General features: G+C 49.4%; 6 protein-coding genes across 6 annotated transcripts; 2 read left to right on the top strand and 4 right to left on the bottom strand.

Moving 5' to 3' along the window:
- Positions 1 to 596: 596 nt before the first annotated feature.
- Positions 597 to 2,405, bottom strand: J7337_006539 (uncharacterized protein; the record flags this gene model as incomplete). The annotated part of the gene is made up of 1 exon (XM_044824201.1): positions 597 to 2,405. One exon carries the CDS (start codon positions 2,403 to 2,405, stop codon positions 597 to 599), a length of 1,809 nt encoding a protein of 602 aa, XP_044679858.1.
- A 951-nt stretch (positions 2,406 to 3,356) lies between these two features.
- On the bottom strand, positions 3,357 to 4,751 carry J7337_006538 (uncharacterized protein; the record flags this gene model as incomplete). Its single annotated transcript, XM_044824200.1, has 3 exons — positions 3,357 to 4,313; positions 4,365 to 4,511; positions 4,575 to 4,751. The coding sequence occupies 3 exons, from the start codon at positions 4,749 to 4,751 to the stop codon at positions 3,357 to 3,359; spliced, it is 1,281 nt and encodes a 426-aa protein (XP_044679857.1).
- A 709-nt stretch (positions 4,752 to 5,460) lies between these two features.
- Positions 5,461 to 7,698, bottom strand: J7337_006537 (uncharacterized protein; the record flags this gene model as incomplete). The annotated part of the gene is made up of 1 exon (XM_044824199.1): positions 5,461 to 7,698. The coding sequence occupies one exon, from the start codon at positions 7,696 to 7,698 to the stop codon at positions 5,461 to 5,463; it is 2,238 nt and encodes a 745-aa protein (XP_044679856.1).
- A 2,064-nt stretch (positions 7,699 to 9,762) lies between these two features.
- On the top strand, positions 9,763 to 11,802 carry J7337_006536 (uncharacterized protein; the record flags this gene model as incomplete). The annotated part of the gene is made up of 2 exons (XM_044824198.1): positions 9,763 to 10,566; positions 10,618 to 11,802. 2 exons carry the CDS (start codon positions 9,763 to 9,765, stop codon positions 11,800 to 11,802), a joined length of 1,989 nt encoding a protein of 662 aa, XP_044679855.1.
- Positions 11,803 to 12,378: 576 nt separating this feature from the next.
- Positions 12,379 to 13,080, bottom strand: J7337_006535 (uncharacterized protein; the record flags this gene model as incomplete). The annotated part of the gene is made up of 1 exon (XM_044824197.1): positions 12,379 to 13,080. One exon carries the CDS (start codon positions 13,078 to 13,080, stop codon positions 12,379 to 12,381), a length of 702 nt encoding a protein of 233 aa, XP_044679854.1.
- Positions 13,081 to 13,430: 350 nt separating this feature from the next.
- Positions 13,431 to 14,279, top strand: J7337_006534 (uncharacterized protein; the record flags this gene model as incomplete). The annotated part of the gene is made up of 1 exon (XM_044824196.1): positions 13,431 to 14,279. One exon carries the CDS (start codon positions 13,431 to 13,433, stop codon positions 14,277 to 14,279), a length of 849 nt encoding a protein of 282 aa, XP_044679853.1.
- Positions 14,280 to 14,867: the final 588 nt, after the last annotated feature.

Here is a 14,867-nt window from a genome sequence, read left to right as displayed (position 1 = left end):
TCATAAACTTATGCTAAATTACCTAAGTCTTTTCGCCATTGAGAATCAGGGTCGCCGGTTTCTTCCATCCGCTACCTACAAAGCGAATGGACACGAACAAGTCGCAAGGTGGGAATTCTCAGCTTAACCATTGTTCTGACGTGGATAATGTGCCTACAGATCTGCTTTGATGAACCACTGAATTATCTATAGCTAAAGCTATTGCTTCTTAATACTAAGGATACTTCTGTTAAAGTCACGGCTTTGACTTAACTTCAGGAAGCTCATCGCTCAAGAACAAAGTGATGAAAGATCCTATTGGGGTTATTGCGACCTTCATTCACAGCCTTTGGGATCACTCCACCTCATCGACCAAGCGTTACTTTGGCGTCGATTTGGTCTGACGGTGCAAACTGCAAGGCGTGTTCACATTGTCAGCCAGATATCTGGCTTCGCTGGGGTACTAAACAGCTTCTGATCTTATCGGCAAGAAAACAGATGGTACATTTGCAAGCGGACGGACTGAGACTTGGTAGCCTCTCAGATCGAAGTATAAGAAAGAGAAAACAGAAAACCAAGTTCCACAAAACCGGCTGTCGTATAAGCGGAGTAGTTACTTATTTCTTTAACTTTACACCAATGGTCTCGCCTTCATTGTATCTGGGAGGAGGCAATGGCCAAAGATCATTTGGCTTCCTTCCGGTGTACAACTCCAATTTGTCGCTCCATTTGTTCCACACTTGAGGCGGAATCCAGTTCCAGTCACGAACAGCCGTTCGACCGTCCCTCATACGGACCAACGATGTATACACACCGAAGGCACGATCCGCACCTGTGTGCTTTTTGACTGCTGCAAAACTAACGAGAACTTTGACTTCAGGACTGAAATCGAGTTTGACGCCTGACAGATGATCATGAAACACAGTGTCCCCAGTTGAGAAATCGACGACGGCGACCTGGTGGGCAAAGGCAAGGAGCAAATGCTCGCAGATGACCAAGTACTCGGGTTTTTTGAGGATCCTCAGTGGTGTAGGGTCGCCAACTGTGATCGAATTGTCGACCAGCAAAGATCGCAAAGTACGGAAACTATTCTCCGCCTCTGTGCGATGGGTCATATTGACTAAAATATAGCCATTGGCCACATGTATGGTCTTGATGCCAGCCGGGACAAATTGGTGTATAGGGGCATCGATGACACTGACGGAGGCCCAGACAGTACCATAATGGTTGAATTTGGTAACTACTCCGTTGGCCGAATCTTGTTGGAGGAAAGCAGCGATTGTCTCAGTGACATCTGTCAACGATTCGCGGCTATGCGCTAAGCCCAACCTCGCCGCTCCACTCAAAAGCACCGTGTCTGGATAGCCGCTTGCGAGGGCGGAAGCGATCTTGACCTTGATCATGTTGATCCACGAATCATCCGATGGGATTGAAAGAAAATAGGCGATGTGATGGTTGTAATCGACTTCGTCAAGTAACGTGTAGTATACCTTTGGATTCTCAACTTTGAGGGAAAGCTGTGAATCTGAGCTTGCCCAGTCGCATAGCTGCTGTGAGACAAGGCGATTCATCATGTCCGTCACAACCATGTGGTGGTTGTCCATGTAACCCGTCAGTAACCAGAGCAGAACTGACATGTACTGACTCCGGTGATCGAATTGTGTCAAACCAGTGAGAAATCCACCCAATTGGTCGTTCAGTATTCTCATGCGGCGCGTGGTAGGGGGGCATTTCGTCAAGTAATCGGGCCGCATTAGAATATGTATATTCTGTGCTGGCGCGGCAATGCGATGAACCAGGTTTGCTTGGCTGTTTCGCTCTGATAAAGATGTCCTGAGCGTGACATCGACGATCTGTCTAGTGACGAGGTCGAAAATCTTTCGGCAGCAAGTATTGCTCGTAACAACAATGACCTGGCCAGGACAGCTGATTTTAGTGGCATATCGGAAACTTGGTGGTACGGTCAGCAACATGCCGCCAGGGTGGATGGGTTGAGGCTTGATGAAGTCCTGGATGAGATGTTGGTCTGAGGGAGTAAGAATGGTCTCGTTCCATTGTCTCACCCATTCTTCACTGCGCTCGCAGTCCATAGACGGATTGATCAGCCAAGAGGTATCATCCTCGGTGTATCGCAAGCATGTCTGCGGGAAACTGGCATCCAATGTATTGGCAAACTCGAAGAGCGCCTCAGAGGTGGTCTGTTCTTCAGGGATCTCAACGGCCGTAAACCCATCGCGACTCTCATCTGGTATGATGAATTCTCGGGGTGTCGAGAAGTGTCCGAACAGATCACGCGTGATTTCGTGAAGTCTGTCGCCCGATAGCGTAACGACTCGCATGTGTGTGCTACTCACAGCACTGTATGTGGTGATGGCAGCAAGCGCAATCGCAAAGTCGGCAGAATAATCAGGATCCGCATCGATCATGACAAGAACTCGCTTTTGGCCACTGAAGTATGGGAGTCTCTAATCCTCACCTTCAGGGTCGCTGGCAAGAAGGGCTATCATTTCTCGATAACGAAGAATTCCGACTGGCCGTTTCAACCGTTGGTACACAAATTGTCTCGAAACGGTATCAGATTTGAAGTTTGGGACAACCACTACCACTTGGGCTTCCAACTTATCTTCCTCCATAAGCTTCGCGAGCTCGGATGGCACCCGAAACGTTTTGTTTCTGGCATATTGCCCCTGCACATGAGCGAAACCGATGGGAGAGGAATCATCTCTTATCCACTCCACGATGTCATGGAGCACTTGTGACCGCTTATCCATCTGAATGTCGGTCCTCCGGCTGGCGGATATATGACTGCCGGAAACGAGAGTGTCAATAGGGAGAGATTTTTATGGGTGGGTTTGGGTATACCTTGTGACGATGAGCTTGTTTTGAAAAGTGTGAGCGGGACGACCGGACAAAAGTCGGCAGAATGTGCCTTACCAGATTCGGCTAGCTCATCTTGTCCACCAAGGTAGGCTTGGCCACCTCAGGAGAGACAATCCTTTTATCTAGAGCCCATGAGCGCGGCCAAGATGGCTGTTGCGGGATCAGTCTCAGCAACTCGGATTGGGGGTTTTCTTGTATCGATATTATTCGGACAGCGTTTAACCAAAGTTTGGATATGAGCATAGCGACCGTAGTTACGGCATTTTGGATAGGTTATTTCGCAGTTTAAAGTTAGTCTCATCGTATTTGTGAGATTATTGTAACAAACACATCTGGGGAGGTGGCTAAGGGTGTCATAGGGGTATTAAGTGAAGCCCCTGAAATGACGATGCCTAACATTCCATTGTCCACAACAGCGATATACCAGTACATAACAGTCCAGAAATCTCGACTTCCAACAGATATGTCCCTCAATATGACTCAAAAACGCAACTGTCCTACCAACCCATTTCGCCTCCGTCCCAGCCCTGCCAGGAGTTTGCACACACTCTCTCATCGCGTTTGAAGCAAAGATGCCTGGTAGAATCAACGACAGTAACCTTGACCTGCCTACAACGAACACCATCATGCTCCCCATTCTCACAGATGTTGTCGTTCCATGAACCAAAGCTGTATCCATACTTGACGATGTCTTCAACACAGAACCATGAGTTCTCATGCCCTGACTTCAGGAATTCTTTGAAGCGCCTGAAGACCCTGTCGGATTTCAAGTGATCAATCATGATCTCCTCCGTCTCGAGATCAAAGTTTTCGTCTTCCACGACTGGGAAACAATCAGCGAGCAATATAATGCTATTCGAAGGGCCAGCTGCAGGGGTCTCTGGTGGTGTTGCGGCGCGAGCCCTGATCGAAGAGCGGCGTTTTTGGCTTGGTGGCGGTGTGGCAATGTTTTGCACATGCTCGTTGGATTTGTTTCCGACAGGAGAGCACGGTGTTGAGGGTAGCATATCGCCTAAATCACCAGCCTCATCGAAACTTTCGTCTAAGGTGGTGGGGGATTCTCCAGTGTATGGATCTTGCGCTGTCTGAGTGGCCTCGTTCTGTGATTGCAGAGAAGCTTCAAGCTCACGACATCGCTCTTGAGCCTCTTTGAGAGCGGTCTTGCTCTCGTCCAGGTTCTGATAAGCATTCTTGTTGTCGCTCCTCAAGAGATCAATCTCCAGGCTCTTTCGAGCATTCTCAGATCGTTCTTTAGCCAGGGCCCTCTTCTCCTTTCGGAGCTCTTGTCGCAGTCTGCTCGTTTCATAAAGCGCTGAAACATTTTCCTTCTCAAGCTGTCGCTTGGTGCGCTCGAGACGCAGGTTTCGACTATCAGTGTTGAGAGTCTTCTTTTTGTTGACGCCTCTGCGCGTGAACCCTTTTCGTGCCGGAATGACGGGCTTTTGAGGATGCTTCTGGTGAATGAGTTAGCTCTGGCGCTGCGTATGTTTCTTTCACTGACTTACCGGAAGTTTATTGCTTTGGAGCTTGATGCTTCTCTTGCGCGGTTTCTTTGACTTTGTCTCCAAACCCTTCAGGTATTTGGAGTGGCTGTTGAGTTGCTGCTTCATCTCCTTGAACTGTTTGCGGTCTGGAAAGTCACCGAGCCTCTTCTAAAGGCGCTGCATCATATCCTCCAGGCGAGATTGATCATTTCCCTCGGATCTATATCTTACGAGCTTCTCATCGAGCAGCCGCTTGGAGTAATTAGTGTCTGTCGCATTCTGGGCGGACTCAGTGACCCTTTTGAGTTCTTGAATGGCTTTTTCGAGAGGCGTTTCATTTGTGCGCAAAAAAGAGCCACGGACTAATTTGAGAACACTTCGTATTTCTGTGTCCAGTTGTAGGTCCATTGTTGTTTTGTTGAGATGTCTCCTATCACAGGCGACTTTTTGTTGTTTACTTTCTTGAGCCGAGAGCGGATCGCACTGTGATACCACCAGCAGGTCACGTGGCTACCCTCAGAGTAGACAGTTATTGTTGAGCCTCAACTGACCATCAAGCAACTTGAGAAGCTGAACAAAGAATTGAATCTGTCGCTCAAGGTATATGAGAGCCTTATATAACTCAATGTCAAATGGTTTATCTCATTTGCTTCGACTTCCACAAGAGTTCAGCGACATCCTCGTCCATGGCGTCCATGGCGTCCTCGGGCAAATGCCACTCAGACTGGTCTCATTATCCACTTTGCCAATATAAAAATATCAATGTCAAAGAAGTTGTTTGCGTCTACGACCAATTCGCCGATGTAATGGACATTGGCTTGACATGACGCTTTGCTAGGATTTATCTACTTCACATTCACCGATTCTACTTCTCCATCCAATACAAACGTTCTACCTTTACTAATTTCGGAATCTATCAAAACCTAGAATGCGCAAACTTCTAAACATCCAAGATAAACTGGCATTGCATCGAGCTACCCAAGTAGATGACAACCATAAACAGAACCAGACTCAAACTCAAACCCGCCGTCCCATCTCGAAAGGCTTTACATTCATTCCTTACAGTCTGTACACTAACGACGAACAAGATACTTACACATGCCAGTAAAGAGTACACTCATTTCGGAACTTCGTCGGGATTCCGGTGAGACTTGTGAACCCGACGTGAAGGGCTAGCGGCCCCGTGCGTCTTGAAAGCTTCTGTCCCCCCCTGCACCTCCTGGTTCCAGTCTGCCCAGAGCCCAGCGGGGATCCAGTTCCAGTCAGAGATCTCGGTTCTAGTCCTCTGTGAGACTCGAGATGCTGTGGTATAGAACCCAAGGAAACGCGAGTCTGTCTCCTTCTCAGCGATGTATGCCCAATCGACCAGATTCAGAACATCGGCCGTGCAATCGAGCCGTTCTCCAGATGCAAAGTCTTTTATGTGCAAAACATCGCCGCGTTTCATCGTGACTATTCCGATCTGGTTCGAGTACGCCTTGATGAAGTCCCGACACAGCTGGTCGTAATCATCTTCCCTGATTTCGAAGTCTCTGAGGAAGAAGCCATCGACAGAAGGCATTGCAACACCTTCACGGGCTGCCAAAGCGGATATGTTTTGCCTATAACTCATCCACATTGACCTCGCGAACGTAGAGGCTGAGATGCGGCCATCAATGATCTGTGAAGCAGTGCTATCGGGACAAAATCCTGATGCGTGCTTCGCCCAGAGGGCCTCCATCAAGCCCAGCTTGGACCACAGCGTACCGTATTTAGCAATAGTGGCGGTACTGCTGAAGCCAATAAGGCTGTCAACCTCCCGGCTGACATTTCTGTCGTTGTCTCGCCAGTCGACTTGGATGAGTCGCTTCATACCGACCCAAAGAGCCGCAAGCAGGTGCATCTTGAGCTGACTGAGTTTTGGCGCCGATTCAAGTGCTGTGGCATATGCGGCCTTGCCATTGTAGTTTGTAACCTGGTTCAGGTCGTGGAAGAACCTCTCACGGTTGGCAGGGATAGCTGTACCAAATGTATAATTGAGCCCGATGAGGCCTTGGAGCTGCAAGCGTTGCTGGGTTCGATCGAGAGCAGAGTTGATATTATAATAATCAATGCTATCCCCATCAGCTGTGGCAGAAGGGACTGTGTTAGGAGGGAGAGCAATGTCGGTAGCCATCGCGTTCTCGACATTCAAGACATGGCTAAGAATGTCAAACGTTTCATCAGGCCAGTTTCCTAGATCCGTCCATGCCGCGACAAATCCTTCGATCTGCTCACAGGCAAACTTCATGCGACGAGGAAAGTCGACGTCGGGAGACGTAACGTAATCATAGGGTGCATAGAATCGCACAAACCTGTCATCGATGTAGAACCACGATGCCGCGGATATCTGGGCTTCGCGCTCTCGCTTCGACAGCACAAGTGTGGCTTCAACTTCGTGACCAGTCTGCCGATCCAAGATACGTCGTTTCCGTACAGGACTCCCTACTATGTGTACACTTCCAGAATACTCAAGTTTGAAGTCGGTCTCAAAGGTCTCGGGAAAGGAAATCAGCATATTCTCATTGCTGGACTGGATGATGCCTAGAATCCCGGCGTGGATTACTTGAATCTGTCTGAAGTTTTCGATGAACGGGTCTCCGCGCCATTCATCAGGCATAAGATCCGCACCGCAGAACGTGATGATGGTATTCTTCTGATTTCTGCCATGTCGCTCGATCCACTCCCTGATGTTACGCAGTGCTTTCTTCATGTTCCGCGAATCAACATGCTGGGGGGCGTAGTTGTCTTCAATAGGGGGTATTTCATAGAACCGGACGGAGTGAAATCGCTGGAACAGTTTCAAGATGAATGGGTGGATGGGCTCAGGCGACATGGTTATCAGCCTCATAGTGGTGCCTGGGTTCTGCTGGTTGAATGTGTTGGTGAAGATGGTCGCAGCGTTCAGTGCCAGGACAAATTCCGCACTGAAACCAGGGTCCACATCCATCAAGAACGTTGTGAACGGAAAGCAGAAGAACTGGGAAGCTTGGTTCCAGAAATTCTGGTCTCGAAAGCTCTTGAGAAGAGTGAAAAGCTCGCTGTACGTATAGACTACCACATCCGATCTGACTGGGTGTCCAGTACTTAAAGCTTCCCGTACGGTTGTGCCGACTTTAGGCATCAGGCTCTTGTCCATCATTGCCTTTTTGCTTTCCGCGACGACGACAACGAGCTTGCAGTCATGTTCAAGTCTCCACCTAAACAATTCGGCCGGGATCTCAATGATGTATCCCCTAGCGGCCTCGAACTTGACGTGGGCGAAGATGCTCTCATTTGTAGGATCTTCAAGGAAATCGTTAAGATCGCGGGCGAGAAGGAACAAGTCCCAGTCCATTTTGTTTGCTGCCGCAGGTAGAAGAACGGGGATGAGGTCTGATATTGCTGTCTAGTTGGCCCCAGACTTGGTCGGAGCATGGCTTGGTATTATACATCTTTCGAAAGCTGGTACTAGTAGAACAAAGAAACCCCAAAGATTTTCAGACCAGATTTACCAAGTTCGAGCCGCACCAATCCGCCGGATTGTATTTCTTTGCGGCTTAGTATAGTGTTGACGTGGGATGCTGCAAGTGGCGATGGGGCGCCTCCAGAACACTCATCGTTCATGATTCCATGAGTATGAATCTAAGCCTTTTGAACAGTTCAGCGAGTCCATTTCAAAAGCATATACAGAAGGAACAGAAACAAATTGGTAACCATATAAGCATCAGTAGATGACTCTTTGTTGAAGTTGGCGCCAATGTTGTGGTAGCAGCTTTGGGAATGTTTGCAGTACTGGACTATTGTTAGTTTCTTCCCTTGTCAATTGACTGATGTGTACTAACTATTTTCTTTTGGGTCTCGCCATCTCCGTCGCTATCAGTGTCATTCAGATTGATCATCCTTTGTCTGGACGTTGGGGGTGGGAGCAGGGATCACTTGTTGGTTGGGAACAAAGGACTTGGTCTCATGAATGATCACTCCCTGTCCATCCGTGACAATAGTTTCGTACCATCGGGGAAAACTGGCTTGTGTGTTTTCCAGGATGTCCATCTCGGCGATCTCGTGCTTATTGTCAAAAGCATGCTAGGCCTTGGTCGACATTGTTGCAAATCGTACGAGAATTCCAGTTCCTCTTCTGAAGCAGGCCCAGCATATACAAAGCCCTTGTCGTTCCCTGCGGGGGGTTTTGAGCAGCATTTATCACGGCGCAGTATTGATGCCATAGACTTGTCTCTTTCGTGGAACTTCAATGTCCAGCTGTATGAGCCTGTTGAGGTTGTTGAGGTTGTTGAGGACTGCGTGATGCCAGAACCCTTCATACCCAATTGTTAAGATGACCGGTGCGATACATGCCGGTCTCTGAAGGATCCAGACTTCCTTATTCGGGTCCTTGAGTGGCATTTGCCGCGCGAGAAAAGTCGCAGTCTTTGCTCTGACTTGGTTCATTGATTGGAGTTTGTTGCAGCTCTCAAAAGTAAATTCACGTACGAATAACTCTGTGACGAATTTAGGCATGTATCCAGTGATTCAGGATGAAATCAGCCATACCAGAATGGGAAGAGGGTGTCGGCTGGTGGTACATCGTCCATATAATGCCAGGTCCCGATATATGAGACAACAGTACTTGAGAGTCTAGGTACTGCCCAGCGAGGCGATAGACCCATAGGCCTTTTGATAGTATTCCAGAGGCGAGAGAACTGAGCAGGCAGTTCCCTTCTGTTCTTTCTAGCGTTTCGAAATTCACAGAAGGTGATTTCTGGCTATGATACTCGTCTGCGGAGACTGAGTGTACGGTCTACATGGACATTGAGTTGTTTCTGGAGGAGGCAATAATCAACCAGGCCAAAGACCAAACAGGAAACTTCAGATATCAGCATGTCAAACGTGTAAAAACATGAAATGGCAATATAAGGATCTCACATACTCATGGTGTTTGCTAATCGTCATGCGTGTTGGAGCTGAGCAACAAGCATACGCCATCAGCCTTTCTTTCTTTGTTCAGTAAGTTCCATGTCAAAAGTTAAACATTCATTTGCTTTGTTGAGTCTAGACAGGTTAATTTATTCGGACTCCAATCAAACACTTTCGCCATCCCGATGAACAAAAGGCTGTGGAAACAATTGCAGCGCAGACTATCCCCCCATCTGTCAGTGCCCTTCCGAGTTAACACTATCGTTGAAGGCCGAGACCAGTTAAGGGGGCTAACTCGCGTCTTAAGGAAGCCCATATGTGAAATTGGTTTGCGCTGCATTCATGCCAAAGCGCAGCCCCTAGCCTCAGGCCAGAGCCTGGTAAAGCCGCCTCACGAGTGGGCCTCTCTTCAGATTTCCTTTCACAACCTCACCACCAACATCCGCCCTAAATCGCACAACAGCACGCACAGACAGATCAAACACGATCACTGCGAAAACGGAAAAGAATGGATGAAAGTCATTCGCCGCCAGGCGAACGCTCACAGGACGCGCGGTTGCCTGTAACTCCTCAGAATCAGCACTCTAACGCGGAGGTCGGAGATGGGAGCCAGCTTCTTCCCATTAACCTCGAGAACGACAGCGTTTCTACTCCTAATCAAGCGCAAGCACCTCCCATACGTAGAGGGAGAGGGAGACCTCGAGGGTCCAAGAATAAAAAGACTCTCGCCGCGGAGAATGCTCTCCGTCAACCGCAGAGGCGATTTCCATCGCCAGCGGCAGCACTGGGTGATGAAAGAGACAACCGCCAAAGTTGGATGGGTGATGAGTATATTCCCAGCGATTATGGAGGCTCTCCATACCGAGCTATCGACCGATCACAGCTCGGCCGTGAGAATGATTTGGCAGCGCCCGAGCCATATGAGAGTCGAGCGGTCGCGGACTTCATCGAGAGTTATCGAAGCTCAGTCCATCTTGCCAGGGAGAAGAACAGGCAATCCGCTACCGTCAGTAGGGAAAGAATCAGAGAAGAAGAGCTGTATGAACTCGCGAAACTCATCGATTCTCACACTTGGAGCCAAGCTCAAGAAGATGAGCTGGTTGTCTCTTGGGAGAGTGGTTTAGTCAACGCTGCAATAATTCGCTTGCCCGATCGCGGTACTTATCTTTCCTCCGTCTTCGAGATCTCCTTTCATCTCTGCAACATGGACCCTCTCTCCCTGATATCAATGTATCACGAGTTTGAGTTCGACAATAGCGGTAGCGATAGCTTTATGCATGGTGGACGAATGAAGCGCAACCCGTTGTGGACGGTGGATTTCTGCGACAAACTCAAGAGAATCATGACACACCCTTTGTTCTAGGAGACAAATGGGTACCGATTTCTCCCCATCGTTATCAGATGGGCGGTCATCTGTCGGGCAGATGACGGCGAAGGGTTCTCTACGGAAGAGGCCCGTATCTTGAGCCACCTCGGCTGTGGCAACCTGGACCAGTTCTCAGGTTCTTCAGTACTAAGGCGCTTTCGCGTCCATCAAGAACAATTTAAGGCTTCCGGTATCCCTATTACACGTTACGCCAAGCTTCTCTTGTTGATAGCTGATCTAGTTGGCATGCGCGCAGTACCAACATCAGCTGACATTATACCGGTCAGGACTGGAGACTTGAGTGTCGTGATCAGTGCTTTGGACAGTTTGGATAATTATGGGCTGAAAAATTCCTGCGATTTCCATCATCTAAAATACTGTGCCAGTCAGACCTCTACAAGCCACGCCTCAGGACTGGATGAGCTATTGGAGGCATACAAAGGGGCTTGGATGAAGCTTCAGAGGAGGAGGCTCTGCAATGCTGCAGTAAATCAGCCTCCCATACAAGGCGATAAGCTCTATCACCAGGCTGCTAGACAAGGAGTCCCAGCCGATACCAACTTTCCACCCAAAGCTGCGATTTGGAGTGGCTTTTCTGGCAATGCTCAGCCAGCGGAACACTTTCAAAGGGAGAACAGTCCTCTCCGTCCGCCATTTGGCTCCAATGCTGATGACTCGACCGGGACTATAGTCGATCACAGGGATGGGTTTAATCCCTTCCAGGCGTTTCTCACGAACCAGCCCAGCAGAGCCCAGTCGAACCTTCGAAGCCCCTTCATCGCACAACTTGATCCAAGTACTTCGCAAGAATCACGCATGGGTTGTTCTGAAGACGGAGAGACCACAGCGATTGAGTCCTCTGACGAAGACATGATGGAGGACCGGCCGGAACAGGTTCGCAGCGGTCCTAAAGCTGCAGGCGGTCGTCCAAGAAAGCGCAAAGGGGAAAAGAATGGCTCGCGAGACAGGGTCCAGAAGAGACAGTTCCAGACCAAGAAGCAGAAAAAGCACCGTCCTGGGCACGGTGGTCAAACTCATTCATCTGCTTCGCAAAGACAGGGTGGAAGTCAAGGAGGAGCTTGGCATGTTGTAGGGAATCAGAAACAGCCTGATCCACCGATCAATCCTCCAGCTGGACCCAAGGCATGGAGAGAACAGCAAGGGGGGCACGGCACATTTTGATAGATGATAGTTTTAGTTATGAAAGAAATGCTGCTATAGCTGCCACATAACTGGCTTCATAACCACAACTTCGAGCGCCTGTAAAAGAAAATGGCAAGAAAAGTCTGGTTCTGTCAGCTATTTTGCTGTATCTCGAGTGCTACCGTGAACTGTATTGCCGTCAGGAACGTGGAGTAAGCTGGCGGTGGAGTCCCGGAATTGTGGGTCTACCACACCGACAGACACCGGACCTGAACCCCACTATGCCGGAAGTCAATTGACCTCACTTGTTGAACTTGAAGATGTTGTTGTTGATCTAGGCGCCAAGGAACCTCACATATGAAGGAAACAACGAATTAAGGTGATCTACCACCAGAAATATGTTACATGCTGGTGTTTGGGAGAAGAACTAAGCTTGCCGTAACTTGCTCTGTCTAACATCTCCAGAAATAGCTATCCAACTCAAACAACCCCAGGTATCCAATCTAGCCCAATCACGACTAACACACGGGTATAACACACACTGGCGATGACAATGGATGCCACCAAGAATAGATGATGCTTCCATAAGTTCTATCGGATCATATAACCACTTCATCACAAGCCTAGACCAAAACTGGCCAGCCACTGCAGCGCTCGAGAGAGACCGTGACTTGTCGCAGGGACATTCGGCTCTGCATCGTGAGTGTCTCTATTAGTTTTGATGGTCAAGTCGTAGTGAGATGGTAGCTCTGATAGTGTACTACCTCGGACTCTCCAGGGTGTTTGGAGGGGACGATGGATGAAGCAACGGGAGCTTTCATTGAACGTAAAGAAAACGGGCTCGGGGTGCGTCCAAGGCCACAAAGGCTTGGGCTCAACGTCTTCCACTGAGCGGATAAAATAGTCAGCAGGATTCAGATTCTTGAAAGAGTGGTCGGGGAACTTACGCCAGAGACGCCAATATTCTTCGTCGATGAGATAATGTAAGTGATCAGTCTCCGCCTCAGTCCAATCTTTTGCTTGGATCATCGGGAGAGCCCTCACAATTCTCGCCCGAGCTTGGCCTTGTACTGCCACTTGTAGCGCTGGGTCCTCGGGCCGCGCCCAAACGAGGTAGGCGTTGATGTACTCTGTTCTCTGAGATTTCGTGGGGTTATCGCCTGGCCACGGCTCCGAGAAGGCTTTGACCTTCACAGCTGCTATAGGAGGCACATAATCGAGGTGAGGGACTGTCTTGTCGTTGTTGAGATCTTCTGTGGACGCTGTGACGTCGTCGGAAAGGGAGTCGGGCCAGCTACAATTTGTAAGCGAGGACATTGTCGAGTTGGAGGTTGGTACCAAGGACTAAGTTGGGAGTTGAGAATAGAAGGAGAAACATTTTGAAGAGATGAAGATGTCTTTATGGTGAGATCTGCCAATATTTTGGTGACTGAGGTGACAGTAGAGTTTGGCAAACTAGGTACGGTAGGTGCTCTTACGTAGCGGGCAGGTGCAGAAGCATTTGGCACCTTCCGTTTGCTGAGCCGTTTGCCGTCTGCCGCCCGCATCAACCAAATTTCGTCCACCTTTCATCTTCACCTCCGTTCCCCACCAAACACGGTGCTTCTACATTCTTCCTCATTCACCTCAATCCTCATCTGCACAACAACAGGTGCTTTTCCATCGCGATGCCTAAGTCTGCTCCTCCCCCACGTCAGGGCAACTTCCGATCCAACCCCTACGGAACTTGGATCTCTCCCGGCTTTACCAGCCAAAGCAACTATTACCCAAGTCCTGCCTCCTCTCGCTTTGAGGACCCGCCTCTCGGTATGCAGCCACGCGCCTGGGGCCCTCCATCTTTCGGCTCTCCCGAGGACCCTTATGATGTGATCGTCCCTCCTCCTGAGTTGGCCCGCGGCCAGCCCGTGGCCCCCACTGCTCCACCCCCTCCATACGGTGCTGGGACTGCTGAGAAGCTCTCTCGAGAGGTCCTTTTTGGGGAGCTTCCGATCTCTGCCGTGGCTGAGAACCCCGGAACACAAGAGTCCCAGCCTGCGGAAGACTTCAAACCTGCTCAGGATATCAAGCCCGCCCAAGAGTTCCGGTCCCTGCAGACCCAACCGCTTCCGAGGCAGAAGCAGCCTCTGAAGCGAGTTGACCGCATGGTCCTCCAGGCTGTGACTCGCAACAGCAAGAAGGCCCCCGACCTTCGTGTCGTCAGTAACAGCTATGGAGGTGGCACTCAGTGCAACGTCTACAGCAAAGTGCCCTCCGTCTCCAAGGCGATCTCCTTCAATGTTGATGACGAGGAAGCGCTCGTCAAGGCCTACCGCCACGTCAAGGCGATGAACCCCGGTGCCCCTGTCGGAGGCATCATGTTCAGCGTTGGAGCAAAGGGCGACGCCAGCCGGGTTGACAGCATCAGCTGGGACTCTTTTGCTGGTCGCTCTGGTCTTGGTAGCAGCTTCTCCATGAACCTGAATGGTGACAAGTTTGAGGTCTTTCGCCGTGAGTTTGCTTCTGCATTGTGCCACTGATTCTATTGCATACTAAAGGTTGATAGCCCGACGCTAAACAGTGCGTCCTCATCTCTCCATCATGTCTAGCATCGTGTGTCTGCACAGACGTTAAGTTGGAAAACGCACAGGTTATGAACGAGTATATGAAGTAGTATACGAGGCGAAATGACATACATTGTAATGAAAGATGTCAACAATCATGAGATAGCGAAGTACCATGGGCTTGGGGGACTATTACTAGGAATAAAACTCCACTGTTGTGCCAATATTGATCACTTCCCGACTTGTGCTGTCAAAAAGGACGTTGCCCGGATTGTGATTGAAGGTGACCAAAATACATTGATTGCTTTTATTGAAGTGATTGCCAATTAAAGAGTCTATAGATCCCCAGTCACCATCGCTCTGATGCTAAGAATGCCGAGCGGTCCTTCAAGTCGGGCAGAAAAAAAAGAAAAGGATAGGCGCTGACGAGGTAACCTTGCTACTTCAAATAGAAGTGACCACAGCAGGATTGTAGATCTGAAGTTTCCTCTGAGACCCAACACTGACCGCCTTGACCAAGAAGTTGCATTTGTCACTTCCAAACTTGCATCCACCTCTTCTCTG

Source organism: Fusarium musae, chromosome 5 (assembly GCF_019915245.1).
Source record: "Fusarium musae strain F31 chromosome 5, whole genome shotgun sequence".
NCBI lineage: Eukaryota > Fungi > Ascomycota > Sordariomycetes > Hypocreales > Nectriaceae > Fusarium > Fusarium musae.
The sequence above is the reverse complement of the archived record's forward strand: the minus strand, read 5'-3'. Positions and strand labels throughout refer to the sequence as shown.